The sequence below is a fragment of the Bipolaris oryzae genome (genome assembly GCF_000523455.1).
Source record: "Bipolaris oryzae ATCC 44560 unplaced genomic scaffold scaffold_109, whole genome shotgun sequence".
In the NCBI taxonomy this organism is placed as follows: Eukaryota; Fungi; Ascomycota; class Dothideomycetes; order Pleosporales; family Pleosporaceae; genus Bipolaris; species Bipolaris oryzae.
The window spans coordinates 15,669-29,815 of NW_006911385.1; the positions used below are offsets into that span (position 1 = coordinate 15,669).

Below are 14,147 nucleotides of genomic sequence, written 5' to 3' on the forward strand. Positions count from 1 at the left end.
TCGTAGTACGTACGGTCTTGAGAATAGGGTTTTCTTGGAAAAACTACGTTTTGAAAATAAATTTCACTATCCTGTAAGCCTGGGTAGTCCGAACATCCATGAATGTAGTCATCACCTTGACTAAGGGCACTTGCATTGCTTCCCGCGGCTTCTCTATCTTTCGATCTAAACTCCGGTCATCATCCAGTCATACCTCCTTCACATTGTCTCGTCGCTCTTTGTACCTCGAGTCCTACCGGATAACAAACATGGGTGCCACAACTGCTTCTGCTCCTGCCATTGTAGGTGCGCTGCAATGCCAAAAAAACTCTTATCTTCAAACACTCGAGACTCAAGTAGTGTCGTGTGAGGAGTTCGTGCCCCCAAAAACATCGCAGCAAAACAGCAAGTCCAAAACCAAAAAGTCGACGGATCCAACCAAAGCCCTCGAGAATGGAGATGCGACAACAAGTAAGACCTGGCTCATTGAGCTCGCGGACTCGGTTCTTTTCCCTGAAGGCGGCGGCCAGCACACTGACCACGGCGTCCTTGTGCCTTTGGAAGGTGAAAGCAAAGAAGGAATACCAATACGAAGTATTCAGCGCCACGGTCTCCGCTGCATACACTTTTCTCCTACTCCCCTCACACCTGGTACATCTGTACGCCAGACCGTCGACTTTAACCGACGTTGGGACCTCATGCAACAGCACACTGGCCAGCACCTCCTCTCCGCTGTCATGGATGGCATGGGTTTGCCCACCCTAGGATGGAGCATGGGTCAGCCAGGGGAGATGAACTATGTCGAGTTACCACGCAAACCAACCGATGAAGAAATGCAGACGATACAAAAGGACTGCAATGCAAGGATTAGAGAAAGTATACCGATTACAGTAGAGACGCCTGAGGGCAAAGGAAGTGACAGTCTCCCTGAAGACTACGATAGAGAAAAGGGCGTGGTGCGGTTCATTAAGATTGGAGAAATGGACTACAACGCCTGCTGTGGAACCCATCTCCAAAACTCTTCGCACATCAACCTCATACTCCTGCACCACACACAATCCGTGCGAGGCACAAACTGTCGATTGTTCTTCACAACGGGCGACCGCGCGATTAAACTGGCCACAGAATCCGTTGCGGGCCTTCGCACCATTGCCGTCTCACTATCCTCGGGCTCGGCACCAGCCGATGTAGCAGCCGGTGTGCAAAGAATCGCCGATCAGGTCTCTGAAGGACGAAAAAAGGAGAAGAAGCTACTCGCTGAGACTGCTTCATTTCAAGGCGAACGCATCAAGAATCGTCTTCAAGATCATGAAGCAGCATTCCTGCACCGCGCGAGCGAGGGACTGGATTTCATCAACCTCGTCCTCTCCGAGATTAAAGACGCAGTCAAGGATCGAGATGCCGTCGTAGTCTTGTCTACAGGCGAAGTCAAGAACTCAGGATCGCTCGTCGTATTTGGCAAGCCGGAGTTGGTGGAGAAGATGGCGGCAAAGGTCAAAGAGGTTGTAAACACAGTCAAGGGTGGAGGTAAAGGCGAAAAGTGGCAGGGTAAGGTCACAGAGTGGCAAAAGGGCGAGGTTGAGGCGCTGGAAAAGATTGTAAATGAGCAATAGATTCTATAGAAAGGAAAATAGAGGGTATAAGAAGCGATTGGTCCAAGAGAATAGATAGGAAATAGGAAATACAAGGTAGATATTGGGCAGCATTTGTGATATGACTTTCCTCTGGCACACAACACCCTTCATCGAAGAAGTAAATACATAGAAGAAAGAGAAGAAGCATATAGTCAGAGAAACGAAAAAAAAGAAGGGCGACGCGTACAAGATATTATGTATGCGTCACCAGATGCAAACGATGTCTAGAAGCATCTAAGAATAGCTCTCAAGTCTAAACACTGTAGACCTTGACCGAGTTGATGAGCCAGTACGACTATTCAAAGTCAGCATAACGATATTCCCTTTTCAAACACTTCACAATTCAACTCACCTCGGAAAAGTTCTGCGGCTGACCCGCAACATATGCGACACAACTCGGATTGACCTGCGCACAAGTCGTCGACCCCCAAACTCCTCCCGCCCAATCCCCACAAAACGTAACATCAAAGACGAGATTCAAATCGCGAAACTTGGCATCGAAATCGCATCCGTTGTTTCCGAAATTCGCAATCGGGGTGCCCCAAGCCGAGGGGTCCGGGTTCCCGGACTTGATGTTGGCGGGGATGTTGCGAGTAGCAAAGTACCAGACTTTGACGCCGGAACTGGTCCAGAGGGTGGCGTAGACGCCACCTCCGTTGGCGTTGAAGGGTGTGCCGAAGGAGACGGGGTTGTCGGCTTGGATACCGCAGCCGTTGAAGCCGCCGTCGGCGCCGCAGTCGCCTGCGAGACGACGTCCGGTTTCGCCGCCGGGGCCGATAGACGGATTGCAGCCGGGGGAGGTGTGGAGGGTCACTTGGTTGGAGCTCGAGAGGTGGACGCCTTCGTAGATATCGATTTCGCCTTGGTTGGGCCAGTTGGGACCGACCATCCAGCTGAGAGGGAGGGTGTTAGTGAGGTAAAGGATGGGATGGGGGATGTGGAAAGGGGGACGTACAAGGCGGGCCAAGAGCCACATGCACTACCGGGAACATGGGCAAAGTCTGCAATGACGAGAGCGCGGTTGTACGCTGTCTTACTTTGTATTCTAACACTCCTTCTTCCCGGACCGTTGGGGTTGAGGGTAGAGGTGGAGTCAACGCCCATGTATACCTGATTATTCTGCGTCTTGAATAGTCCATATTGTTGTGCCTGTTGTAGAGTGACATAGTCGACGAAGCCATCTGCATCCTCAGTCAGAAAACAAAACTTATAGACACTAGCGTGAAATGATACATACGAGTGGGATCAGCGATGTCCTCAAAGTTGAACTTGCTCGCCCAGTTACTAGCGTCATATGTATCAATCAGGCTGTACGCCGCCGCAGCACTGAAGTCGGGAGAAGACACAATCGTCGAGTTTCCATGTGTCCAGGAACCAGGGCCAGCAGGGAGTGCGGTAACACCGCGCCAAAGCAACGGTGCTGAAACGAAGAGGGACTTGAGAGACATGAGTGGCAGCTATTCGTATCCAAGTAGTAAGAACAAAAATCCTGGAAAATGCAACCAAACAGATGATAACAAAAAACCTCAATCCTTAAAAAAAACCGGTTCCATCTATCCAACTTATACATTTCACAAACCTCCTCATCACACACCCAAACCCTCACTATGCGCACGCCCCACTCCCACCACAACCTCCTCCCCGACCCATCCAGGTCTGCTGGGCTGCTCCACCCGCCCATGCCCAACGGACATGTATGTTGGAAGCAGAAAAGACAAGAAAAAGCCCCATAGCTGTGACCAGCGTGACCAGCACTCCTTCACCATCTCCCTCCGCCGATTGGCCCAAGGACCTCAAATTAGGAAATCAAAGCCTTGCACCGTTACAACATCCTTCTACGTAAGAAGAAAAAATGGGGCTAAAAGTTCAAAGACACACACACACACAGAGAGAGAGAGAAAGAGAAAAGGCGCAGGGTCTGTAAACGGTCGCGCGGAAATAAGTCCTAGTTGGAGCAAGTCGTGCGGATTCAAAGGGCACGCAGGGTCGCTGCCCCCCTTCAACGTGGGCATGCCGCATGATGAGAAATGAGCGATGGGCCAAGGGGGCGTGAGAGCCCTCGTGGTTTGATGTTTAGTAGTAGTAGGCAAAGTACGTAGCCGGGCGGTTAGTTTGGTTGGTTGGTTGGTTTTGGTTGGCCGGTCAGTAGGCAGGGGGGGGGGGGGTCCGACGTTAGCATGTGGTGTTTTGGCGATTTTTCTTAGTAAGAGTAGGATGAAAGGAAAAAAAAGGCATTTTGGTCTTCTTTCGCTTGTGAGTGGTGGAGGCATGTCGCTTTGTTCATCTAAAAGCCGAGTCTTGGACTCCGCGGATCGTGGCGACGTCCGGCGAACTGTGGGCTAGGGGAAATGAAACAGCGTATGTACTCTACTAAGAACATGGGGGGGAGTGCGCTCGAGTCATGTGTAGGGCAGAATGGTTGATGGAGGGGGAAGGTTTAAGGATGGCCTTCCGTTTTGGGACTGATGGTTTTGGTCGGTTTGGTATTCATCTCCGTGTTATCATGTTGACTTGTGATTGTCTATGTGCTTGCACCTTCCCTGTATAAAGGGCTTGTTCCTTGGAACCTTTTTATGCCCAAGGAACTAACTGGATATTTTTTCGCTATGCAAGAGTCGCAAGTCAAAGGAGAACAGCAGCCGAGTGTTCACGCCCGTTATACTATTGCGCTAACCCCGCAATTTTTCTATCCCCATGGCCTGCGCATCTGATGTTCGCTGGTCACACTACCACCGGTCTCTCGACGCCCCACAGAATTACTGCAGCGAAAGCGAAATAACCCCGGATTTTCGCTGCATGCGCAGCTCTCGCGTGGTTTGGAGTTGCATTGCTCGGGCTGATGAGAATGCGACCAAGGGCGTCTGGGCAACTTGGGCTCCTGTCACATAACCTTCACCGCTACAGAGAAGCTTGAGATGTGGCATCATCGGTATAATGTTGTTAGTCAAGTGGAGACTAGTGGTTAGGCCGGTGAGACTAGTTTTGAAGAAGAGGGGGGTGGTTGTGGTACTGATGCGAAGGAGGAAGGTAGTGGACTTCATCGCGCGCCAACGGCGGTGCCGTACTAGAGCACTAAGAGGGGCAACTATACCGGTATTTTGTCGACTTGCCTGGGTATAAAGTGCGTGGATGGCCCATGTTGGTTTGTTTAATCGTGGTGCAGGTAAGGACTCCTTGATTCAGAGTTTCACCTCCTGGTATACTGTACAATCCGAGGTGTCTAGTGTAAGACAGTACGTCTTGATAGAACAGAGGAAGTCGAAATCCTAGGGCGAGAAGTACTGAGTGTAATAAACTTTTCTCTTTGTAGTCTACACAAGTGCTGTGAGCCTAGAAGTGACCTAATGATCGTGATTTTCAGCCAGCCATTCAAACTGTACTTTTGTTCAGCGTACTTAGTAGCCTACTTGAAGTAAAGACAATGATGCGAAATATTCCAAAAACCTTTTTCAAGTCACCTCACAGGATATCCTGGTCAATAAAAAGTGCATGTGAGAGAATATGTCTATGTAGTGACCACAAGTTCTTCAATCAACAGACATCGCATCTCAATGGCGAGGTTGGAACGACAAATAGACTTATCACTCAGAACTTCGTATACGGAGATTTATTTTTCTCTACTCCAGAATATGAATCATAGTTGCTAGGGAGCGACATGAATAGATTTGTCATCGCATACTGATCTATCAAACATTCACAATTATGTTCTGTACTCGAACCTTTTTGTACCACCAATATGCAAACGTTTTGCTCGAGTCCGTTGTTGAGTACATTCATCAGCACCGTGTTACCAGCCACCCTCAAGGTTTTTCGGGGATTTTCTTCATAATTCTTGGTTGACGTCTAGCAATCGGAATAGCATTTCCTTGCCAAATCCAGTAGATGCATGAATCCAAGTTCACTGCACGACAAAGTGGCCGTCACAAATTGAACAATCGTATCTCTCTAAGTCAGTTATAAAAAATCTACTCGAGCTCATCTACATATTGAGCCAATGCAAAACCCCCATCTACCCAGCCATGTCTATCTTCTTCTCAACAAGTTCTCCCTTTCAATACTCCTCTGCGCTGTCAACACAACACAATGTCCACTCTCACCAATCCACTCAGCCTACCTCTCACTTCTTCACAACATCAGAATTTTCTGTCCCACCCCAACACCTGTACCACCACAACGCCTCCCAGAATCTTCACAACATCCCACATTATCCTCATACAGCCTCACTCTTCACAAAGCCATACTCTACTCATCTTATTCACCGTTTGTACAATGCCCTTTTCCAAGAGCTATATCAAAGGTTCTCAGAAACAACGAAAGAAACTCTCTCCCTCACAACAACCCAAACCAAGTCAACAAGGCAGTATACCATCAATCAGCAAAGTCAAGTAACAAAGTTCGGTTTGAAAAAAAAGAATCCTCCCCAAAAAAAAAGCTTTTCCTTCCGGGAACGACTGAAGAAGAAGAAAAGAAAATGCCTCTTGAACCAGGTATGAAGCACTTCATCGCAACCTTCACCCTCGTCCCCATGCTCTGGCTCTGGTGGCTCTCCATCCTGCCCAACACGGCCTCGCTCGGCGTAAACGCAGTCTGGAACTACAACCCCTCGGACCCCAGCATATTCCTCGCAACCAGCCTCGTCGTCACCATGGCACTCTGGATCCTACACCTGGTTCTCACAATGAAAGCCCGAGGGGAGCCCGTCTCCCCCTCCATCGTGTTCGGCCTCACGTTCCACACGGTCCCCGCTCTGTGTCTGCTTGCCGCGGTGCTCAAGTCGAAGATGGCACAGGATACGCAGCTGGTGTGGTTTAGTGCGCTGATAGCGCTGCGGTACTGGCGTACGCTGGTTGCGGTGTTCTTCTGGACGCGGTACACGCCTTCTGTGCGCTGTACTTATGGCGCCAAGGCAAAGTACGCGGCTGAGGACTGTACGGTTGTGGTGGCTACGGTTGGTCCGGGCCTGAATCTCGAGTTGTTCACGCGAATGGTGGAGGGAATCCTTGCTAACAGGCCGAAACGCATTGTGTTTTCTACGCCAGAGGCTGGCATTGCGGATATTGTGCGTCCGATTGTGTTGGGGATCCAGAAAGTGTTTGATGAGCGTAGGGTGGGTGGTGGGGAGAAAGAGATGGACGGGTGCTATAGCGCTACTGAGATTGTTGTAACGGGTGAGGCTAATAAGAAGGATAAGCGGACACAGACGGCTGAGGGGATCAAGATGGTTGACACGGAGATCATGGTTATGGCCGATGATAGTGCAGTGTGGCCCCCAAAGCTCCTCGAGGCTGCGCTTCCGGCTTTTCAAGATGACAAGGTAGGGTTTGTGGGGACTCGCAAGTGGGTTGAGCGGTTGCCGTTGCCCGAGTATGATGCTGAGCTCAACTGGTTTCAGAATTTGGTTGCTCGGTATCGCGCTGGCTTCTGGAATACCATTGGGGCGCTGTATCTCGTGCGTCACAACTTTGAGATTCGCGCCTCGAACGCCGCGGATGGAGGCGTCTTTTGCGTCTCTGGCCGTACCAGCTTGATCTTGTCTCGGATCGTCAAGGATGAAGGGTTTGTTGGAAAGTTTCTCAATGAGTACATTTGGTCATTTCCTAGCCTTGGTGTCGAGGGCGTTGGTCCGCTCAAGGCTGACGATGACAACTTCATCACGCGCTGGGTCATCAACCACGGCATGGACGTCAAGATTCAGTACACCGAAGATGCGACCATGACCACTCAGCTGGGACGTATGGAAAACTTCAAGTTTGTGGACCAGTGCATGCGCTGGAGCCGCACGACTATCCGACAGAACCCTATCGTCCTGTTCGTCGACCTGACTGTGTGGTGGAAGTGGCCCATCTCTGTCTGGATGGTGTACTTCCCGTGGATGTACAACGCCGCTCTCTTTTGGGATACCCTGGCAGTCTGGACCTTTACCACTACCGCATTCTTTCGCGACTCTTCAGTCAAGTACTACTGGTTAGGTCTCCTAATCTCTCTCATCTGGATGTCGAAGCTAACCAAGACGATCCCGTGGTTCATGCATATGCAGAACCGTTTAGACTTCTTCTGGTACTTCTTCCCCATCCCGGCCTACCCCCTGTTTGCGTACGCTCACTCCATTATCAAGATCTACACTGTCGCAACCTTCTGGGTCAACGACTGGTCTGGGCGCACTCAAGATGAGAAGCAGCCAGAGTTGGACGGCATTAAGGCCAAGTAGGTTATCGGGCTAGACCAAGGTGGGATGACTGTGTTGTCCTAGGACTTGGGTTACGCTCCTCGGGAATTGGCCCGGAACAGATTTGTAAGTGGCTAGCCACCTCTTTCTACTTTGCTATTTTTTTGTGGCAGGTGACTGGAGGCGTTTGTTGTGGCCGAGTCATGGGCGACTGATTCCACCGGGGCGACAGACATCTAGAACCTTGATTTAAACATGTTGTTTTCCCGGGCGTGGGAAAGGGACTGCATGATGTTTCCTTTGGCGTTGGTTAGTTGTGTTTTCGATACCCATGGGTAGTATCCGGAGAAAGGCTTTGCCAGAGTAGATCGATCGGTCTAGATTTTTATAGGCGTTGTTTGTTTCTTTTCAAATGCCGAAACAGAGTTTTTACTCACCATCCCCGTTCAATGCATGATTTGTTAATGCTGTGACTACGTCTAGATGCGTGATGATTTTGCATATTTAGTTTTTTTTTGGGATAGGTAATCAATGATGAGTTCGAAGTGAAGTGATGTACATCGTTAGGGATCGAGATGTGAATAGTGACGTCAACTTGTTTGAGGAGTGGGAATGAATCGACAGAAATAACACGACGACTTTTTTTTGATACCATCCTAAGACAGACCAGAAAAAAGGCCACGGTTAGTACATGAGTGAACATATTGGTGTAGGATGAGCCTACAGCAGGGTGTGTTCCTTGTGTGCAGGGTATCGTACTCGTGTTCGCGTTCGCGCTAATTTGTTATTTGGGTCATAGTGTAGGTAGTGGCATCCATGGACTGGTGAGTATGCACTTTGGATGCACTTTGGAAGCGCTTTGAATGCGAAGATATTAAAATCTCCTGCAGCATCTCGAAGTGGCGACAGAGTGGGTATTGTCGTCCAAATAGAGTACTGTCTAAGAGGATATGGCTTTGGGGGTACTAGGGCCACCTGCCCCATCCGTACTTTCTCCACATGAGCTGAGAACAGTTCGGACCCGACAAGATGGATACGTCTGAGTTCATCTGCGACTACACAGCACTCTGAAATTTTCCGTCTCACTCTGCGTGTGCTAAGATTGGGAGTTTTGGCGAGAAAAAAGGAGCAGGGGAGAGAGGCGGCTTCGCATCGGGCCACTTCCCCTCATTGCATTCTCACGACATTACAGCATAGCATGGCATGGCTGCCTGACACAGTGCGTGACCATTGGACTCACCCACGCAGTTGGCCCCCAAGCCAGACGCGGAGGACCACGTCGGCGCCACTCTTGAAATGGTGCCATGTTGGGCAAAACCTTACAGGATAGGCGCCAAATCAACACGTCCACGCTGCATGGTCGCCAACCAAGGATGGCGATATTGCGGGAATGCTCCTAAGCACCCCGGCCCTGAAGGAAAAAGCAAGTCTTATCACCAGCTTCCGGTATGGCGCAGACGGGAGTGGATGTCGAGTTGCCGCCCGATACATGGGGGAGAGACTGGGGTAAGCGAAGATTGGGGGCCAGAATCCAAAAGACACGATACGAGCGAGGCATGTGCCGGGCCCGGCGCAAGCCCCTTGCACTGCCAGGGAGGCGTGCAAGGCGGGAGGAGTAGTGTTTTGGAAAGGGTAAAAGCAAAGCCGTCGGTCGAAGCCAATATCACAGATGGAGCCCAGGGATGCGATGGAGAGGCCAAGTGCAGACAAAGACATGTTTGCTTTGTCCTCGCTTGCCAGTTGGTCCTGGCCTTGCAGGGTCTGGTCGGCCCCGGGCCCGGGCCCGGCTCGTCCACGGTGGGTGTCGCAAGTCCGCGGCCATGGGTGACGGTGCCTTTGCCTTGTGCTTGTACTGTGTAGGCTAGCATCTGGGGATGAGACGGCGCTTCCTTGCAACGCACGCCAGCGCCCAAACATGGTTTCGGTACCACAAGAATGGGCAAGCTTTAGCGATGGCAATGGCAATCGAGGCAAAGGCTAGCAAGTGTGTATGTAGGCCTATGTTTGTGTCTACATACAGTTGATGTGTACATACGTATACACATACGTGTAGTGTAGACGTGCCAGCGCCTTTGGCGGCCCTTGCATACTTGGGGCCTGCCAGCGTTAGGGGCCTGCTTGGGGAGGTTTCAGAAGAGACATGTTTGCGAACCCGAACTCTGATTGCGAAGCCGGCGTCGATCGTGGTTGGATGCGTCTTAGACGTGTGTGTACAAGTGCATGGGCGCGTCATCTTCCTTGCCATGTGTCGGTCCGGGCCAACTCAATGTGTGTGTGTGTGTGTGTATGTAGCAGATGGAGTGTGCAAGTACACCTAGCGTGTGCGTGTGCGCGTGCGTGTGCGTGTGCTCTCACCTCCCCTGGGCATGGGAGGTGGCCACATGATGAGGCTCTGTGGAGGACATGGATAGAGAGAGATGGGTGGTTAGTGTCGTTGGTGGTGCAGGCAGATAGATGGGCGTGGGAGTGGGCGGCCAAAGTCGTACGTTTATCGGGCGTGCTTGTCCACGCTTGGCTCTTCCCTTCATATGTCTCGCAGCCATGGTGTCGCTCCGCTTGCACTCATGGAGCGCGGGAAGGATCAGCGACCCATTTGGCCGGGTCTTGCCCTCGCTCTTCTGGGTCGGTGGCTTGGCTGCGGGGTCACTTGCCTTTGGCGAGCCCGAAACCCACCACCAAACTTTGGCCCATCGGCCCATCCACGCTCACGGTGAGCCCACGCAACGGCCGTCGATAACTAATCTGGCGTCTGCCTCTGCGTCGCTGTGAGCCCGCAACGGCCATTCGCTAGCCACTAGCCTGGCTCTGAGTCTCATCGCCCCTCTGCTCCATGGCAGGCCCTATCGCTGCACTCATGCCAAAAATGGCTCTCCCAAGCTCGCACAAGTGCACGAGGCAGTGAGAGAAAGAGGGGGCACAGCGCCATCGCAGTCGAGCCCAAGGTCGTGGACCGCCTGTCGTTCTCCCCCTCCCCCTCGCATCGTTCGTGTCGCATGAGCCCAGATGGTGGTTGTTGTTTGACGCTCGGTGCCAAACTGCTGGTATTCTCCTAGCAGGCATCGCTTGCTGATCACCCGTCCAGGTGGCTTTGAACGGCCCATGTGTCTAAAGGTACACACCACCACTACCACCACCACCACCGCCTCCACCACCACAAACTGTTCAAAAACGGGCGGCCACAAAGTGACCTTAGCACTCCTCCCCCGTTATAGGCGACGCCCTTGCCAAATCCGACCCAATCAACCGCTCGCCAGCGCGAAGCCAGTACCGGCCGCCCTTGAGAACGATAATGAGAACGAAATCAGACCATCGAAGCCTGTTTAGTGCCGATTGCACACGTACGGCTCTCACTACTGCTCTGCCTAGCCTCGATGGGTGTACTGAATCTTCGGGCCCATCGAAGCATGCCTTGGTGGAGCTTAATTCCCCTTTTGGGGGAGGGGTTCAAGATGAGGGCCATTGCCACGATCGCCTGTCTCGACACTGCTGGCAGCGGCAAAAGCCGCTTCGCCTAAATACATGCGCAACAGACGTGCTGCGTGCGCACACACACATACATCGGAGCCGCTATGACCGCCCGCGCCCTTGATCTTCGTTGGTATGGACTTGTATAGGATACGTTCAAACTTTGTCAACTTGCAACACGTCACGGGCCGCACGGCTGCCTGCACACTGGTGCATGCAATTATCATCACTCCATCTATATTTTCAAGATGCCATGTTCAACACAGACGCAAATGACTTGACTTCTGCATCCTGGCGGTAGGTAGCGCCACTGCTGTCGGCCCTTTTCTCCGCGAGTGCAGCTTCATACCAAGCAGGGCCAATGCCAGTCACGGAACGATCTGGACTACGGCCACAGTCTGGGGCGGAGCGTCCCATGTCCTGTTGTGTCATTCACACACACACACAAACATGCTCAGGAAGCACCGACCCCTGATCCCTGAGGGGGGCCTAGAGCATGCACCCATCTCACCGGGTGCTGCAGTTAAAGACTGGCAACCAGCGTGCCTGTGGCGGTGCACAATCACAGCACTGAGACAGGCTGTTTTTCTCCTGCAGTAGTTTCATTGCGCCCTTGGCCTCTCTGACTGCACGATCACGATACTGGCGTTGGCGTTGGCGTGGCCGGATTACAGTATCGATTGCGTACAGGAAATCAAGCGACCCCACGGACATTGCATCCTGCGGGCCGCAGGACCAAAATAGTTTGTTGTCTTGCATATCACAAGTCACAGAGGGATGGTATTGGAGTTGGACCAACCACCAGGTAGCATGCACAAACCCAAAACTGTCCTGGTACACGGCCTCATTACCGCATAGACTGTGACAGTGATTTCGTAGACTAAAATAGTCTGGATTGGGGAAGTGGTGCGATTCGATCATCGGACTCATCATCGCGGCGCAAATATTACGATAAGCGTTTCCCTTGGACGCCGCCGCCGCCTGGAGTGGCTGTTGTGGAGCAGCAACAGCGCCAGCAATAGGAGCAGCACCAGCACCAGCATCAGCACCAGCAATAAAAAAAAAGTTGAGTATTGAGTTACGACGCTGACGCTCTTGGGCAGACGGGGTCATGGTTGAGAAGTAAGCAAATTAAGTAAATTAGTAGGAGTAGCGAGATGGAAGTGGGCGTGGAGCAGGGGTGCAAGATTGGATTGTCCGTATGCATCGGGTAGGGTAACACAGTCAATAACCATGCGCAGTTAGTTGTAGGTGGAATGGTCGAGGAGGGTAGAGTATACTCGGCAGGCGTGCTGGTTCCAGAAGAGGCTGCGGTTCGCTGGTTGGACAACCTTATCCACCGCGTCGGGCCATGGGCGTTCAGGGACCCGGCGAAGCAGGTTGGGTTGCTACGCTGAGTGTCGAGATTACTTATGCGTGGACATGGTACGGAACGTGAGGTCCGTGTGTGACAGGCAGGACGGCCTCGGTACCCTGAGATGGCCAGAATTAAGGCGTGGGAGGGCACAGAGCGAAGGGCGACCTGGCAGGACGCCCTGAGGGAGATTGGTACGGCGACCATACACCCCACATGCAGGCTGTCTGATACTCTAACCGGGACAGGGCGGGGTGTAAATTACCTGCCATGTTCGCATCCAAATCATGTGCAGTGGCCGTCACATGGGGGTGTGATCCAGTAGACGGCGACCTCTCCTGCATACACCCCCTCTCGTCTAACAAACGACAGCAGGCAGGCAGGCAGGCAGGCTGGCTGGCGACCAGGCTGGCGACCAGGCTGTGATTATTCAGAGGGACGGATCACGCCACGTAGCACACAGAGTAGGTGTGTAGTGTAGCCTCGCATTGTGCTCACCGCGACGGTCAGAGTGTCGTTGTGGATGAGGATGCATTGCAACATGTGCTGGTGCTGGTGGTGCTACTACTGCATCAGCGAGTCCCACAGACGACCATGATACCGTAGGAAACGCGGTGAGGTCAGCAAGCTGCAATGCTTGCCAGAGGGACCGCCAGACTGGGGGGGAGTGGAGGGGGGCAGGGCAGGGCAGGCGCTGCGCCCGCTGAGCCCCACGAGCAGACTCGCTTAGCTGCCCCGTTGCAGGCAATGCTCGGGCACTCCAAAGGACCGGTAAAATTAGCAGCACCGCCACGGGCCAATCAGCGGGGGGGGATCTTGCACAGCCGCTCACCAGCCACAGATCTTGACCTCTGTGGACCGGGCAGAGCGAGCCGGCGGCCAATGACACGGGCGACTGGCGCCAGGCGTGTGGAATGGCAGCCCGTGGCTTCATGCCTCCCATGGCTCCCCGACTGGAGCGGTCATCTAGCGTACGCTTTGCTTCAGGGCCCATCCCTAATCCGCTTGTCTTTGCCAGAAGCAGCCTGGACGCTCCTGCCCTCTGCACGCCTACTCGCTGGCGCTGCCCTGCCCCTCGTTGCTTTGGGTATGGCCTGCTCACCAGGTGGCCCGACTCGCGCAGACAGGGGTCGGGCACACCGCGACTGCTGCCAGCCTAGCCTACCACAAAGCGGTCGGGGCGCGCGATCGAGGCGGGGAGCAGAATGGACGGCGGCCGGTAACTTGTCTCTTCTTTTATTTTTCTTAGCGTGGCCTGACTGCTGCAAAACAGCCACCTCATGCTAGAGGCCCAGGCGCCCGTAGGGCAGCATACCCTCGAGGCAGGGGTATGCCATGCCGCCCTGGTGGCTTCGTGCACTCCATCCCGCTGGGGGCCACTTTGGTCCTACAGGCGGCCTCGTGTATAAACCGACTTCGCCCCCGAGGCATCATTCCTCCAGTCCAGGCCTCTGATCAACAGCATCCATTTCTTTGTTGACATCTCTCTCCGACGCCCTGGTTTGCCCTGCTCGACCACTCCCGTTCCCGCTTCAGCACTTGTCCCTCG

At 52.9% G+C, this 14,147-nt stretch overlaps 6 protein-coding genes across 6 annotated transcripts; 4 read left to right on the forward strand and 2 right to left on the reverse strand.

Moving 5' to 3' along the window:
• Positions 1-248: 248 nt before the first annotated feature.
• On the forward strand, positions 249-1,592 carry COCMIDRAFT_100693 (uncharacterized protein; the record flags this gene model as incomplete). Its single annotated transcript, XM_007691796.1, has 1 exon — positions 249-1,592. One exon carries the CDS (start codon positions 249-251, stop codon positions 1,590-1,592), a length of 1,344 nt encoding a protein of 447 aa, XP_007689986.1.
• A 274-nt stretch (positions 1,593-1,866) lies between these two features.
• Positions 1,867-3,061, reverse strand: COCMIDRAFT_100612 (glycoside hydrolase family 16 protein; the record flags this gene model as incomplete). Its single annotated transcript, XM_007691797.1, has 4 exons — positions 1,867-1,908; positions 1,966-2,506; positions 2,569-2,794; positions 2,851-3,061. The coding sequence occupies 4 exons, from the start codon at positions 3,059-3,061 to the stop codon at positions 1,867-1,869; spliced, it is 1,020 nt and encodes a 339-aa protein (XP_007689987.1).
• Positions 3,062-6,084: 3,023 nt separating this feature from the next.
• COCMIDRAFT_100641 (glycosyltransferase family 2 protein) lies at positions 6,085-7,821 on the forward strand (the record flags this gene model as incomplete). Its single annotated transcript, XM_007691798.1, has 1 exon — positions 6,085-7,821. One exon carries the CDS (start codon positions 6,085-6,087, stop codon positions 7,819-7,821), a length of 1,737 nt encoding a protein of 578 aa, XP_007689988.1.
• Positions 7,822-8,977: 1,156 nt separating this feature from the next.
• On the forward strand, positions 8,978-10,888 carry COCMIDRAFT_28020 (uncharacterized protein; the record flags this gene model as incomplete). Its single annotated transcript, XM_007691778.1, has 6 exons — positions 8,978-8,998; positions 9,028-9,576; positions 9,645-9,763; positions 9,833-10,047; positions 10,098-10,489; positions 10,862-10,888. 6 exons carry the CDS (start codon positions 8,978-8,980, stop codon positions 10,886-10,888), a joined length of 1,323 nt encoding a protein of 440 aa, XP_007689968.1.
• Positions 10,889-12,322: 1,434 nt separating this feature from the next.
• On the reverse strand, positions 12,323-12,805 carry COCMIDRAFT_100646 (uncharacterized protein; the record flags this gene model as incomplete). Its single annotated transcript, XM_007691799.1, has 1 exon — positions 12,323-12,805. The coding sequence occupies one exon, from the start codon at positions 12,803-12,805 to the stop codon at positions 12,323-12,325; it is 483 nt and encodes a 160-aa protein (XP_007689989.1).
• A 426-nt stretch (positions 12,806-13,231) lies between these two features.
• Positions 13,232-13,885, forward strand: COCMIDRAFT_28022 (uncharacterized protein; the record flags this gene model as incomplete). Its single annotated transcript, XM_007691779.1, has 2 exons — positions 13,232-13,817; positions 13,872-13,885. The coding sequence occupies 2 exons, from the start codon at positions 13,232-13,234 to the stop codon at positions 13,883-13,885; spliced, it is 600 nt and encodes a 199-aa protein (XP_007689969.1).
• Between the last annotated feature and the right edge of the window lie 262 nt (positions 13,886-14,147).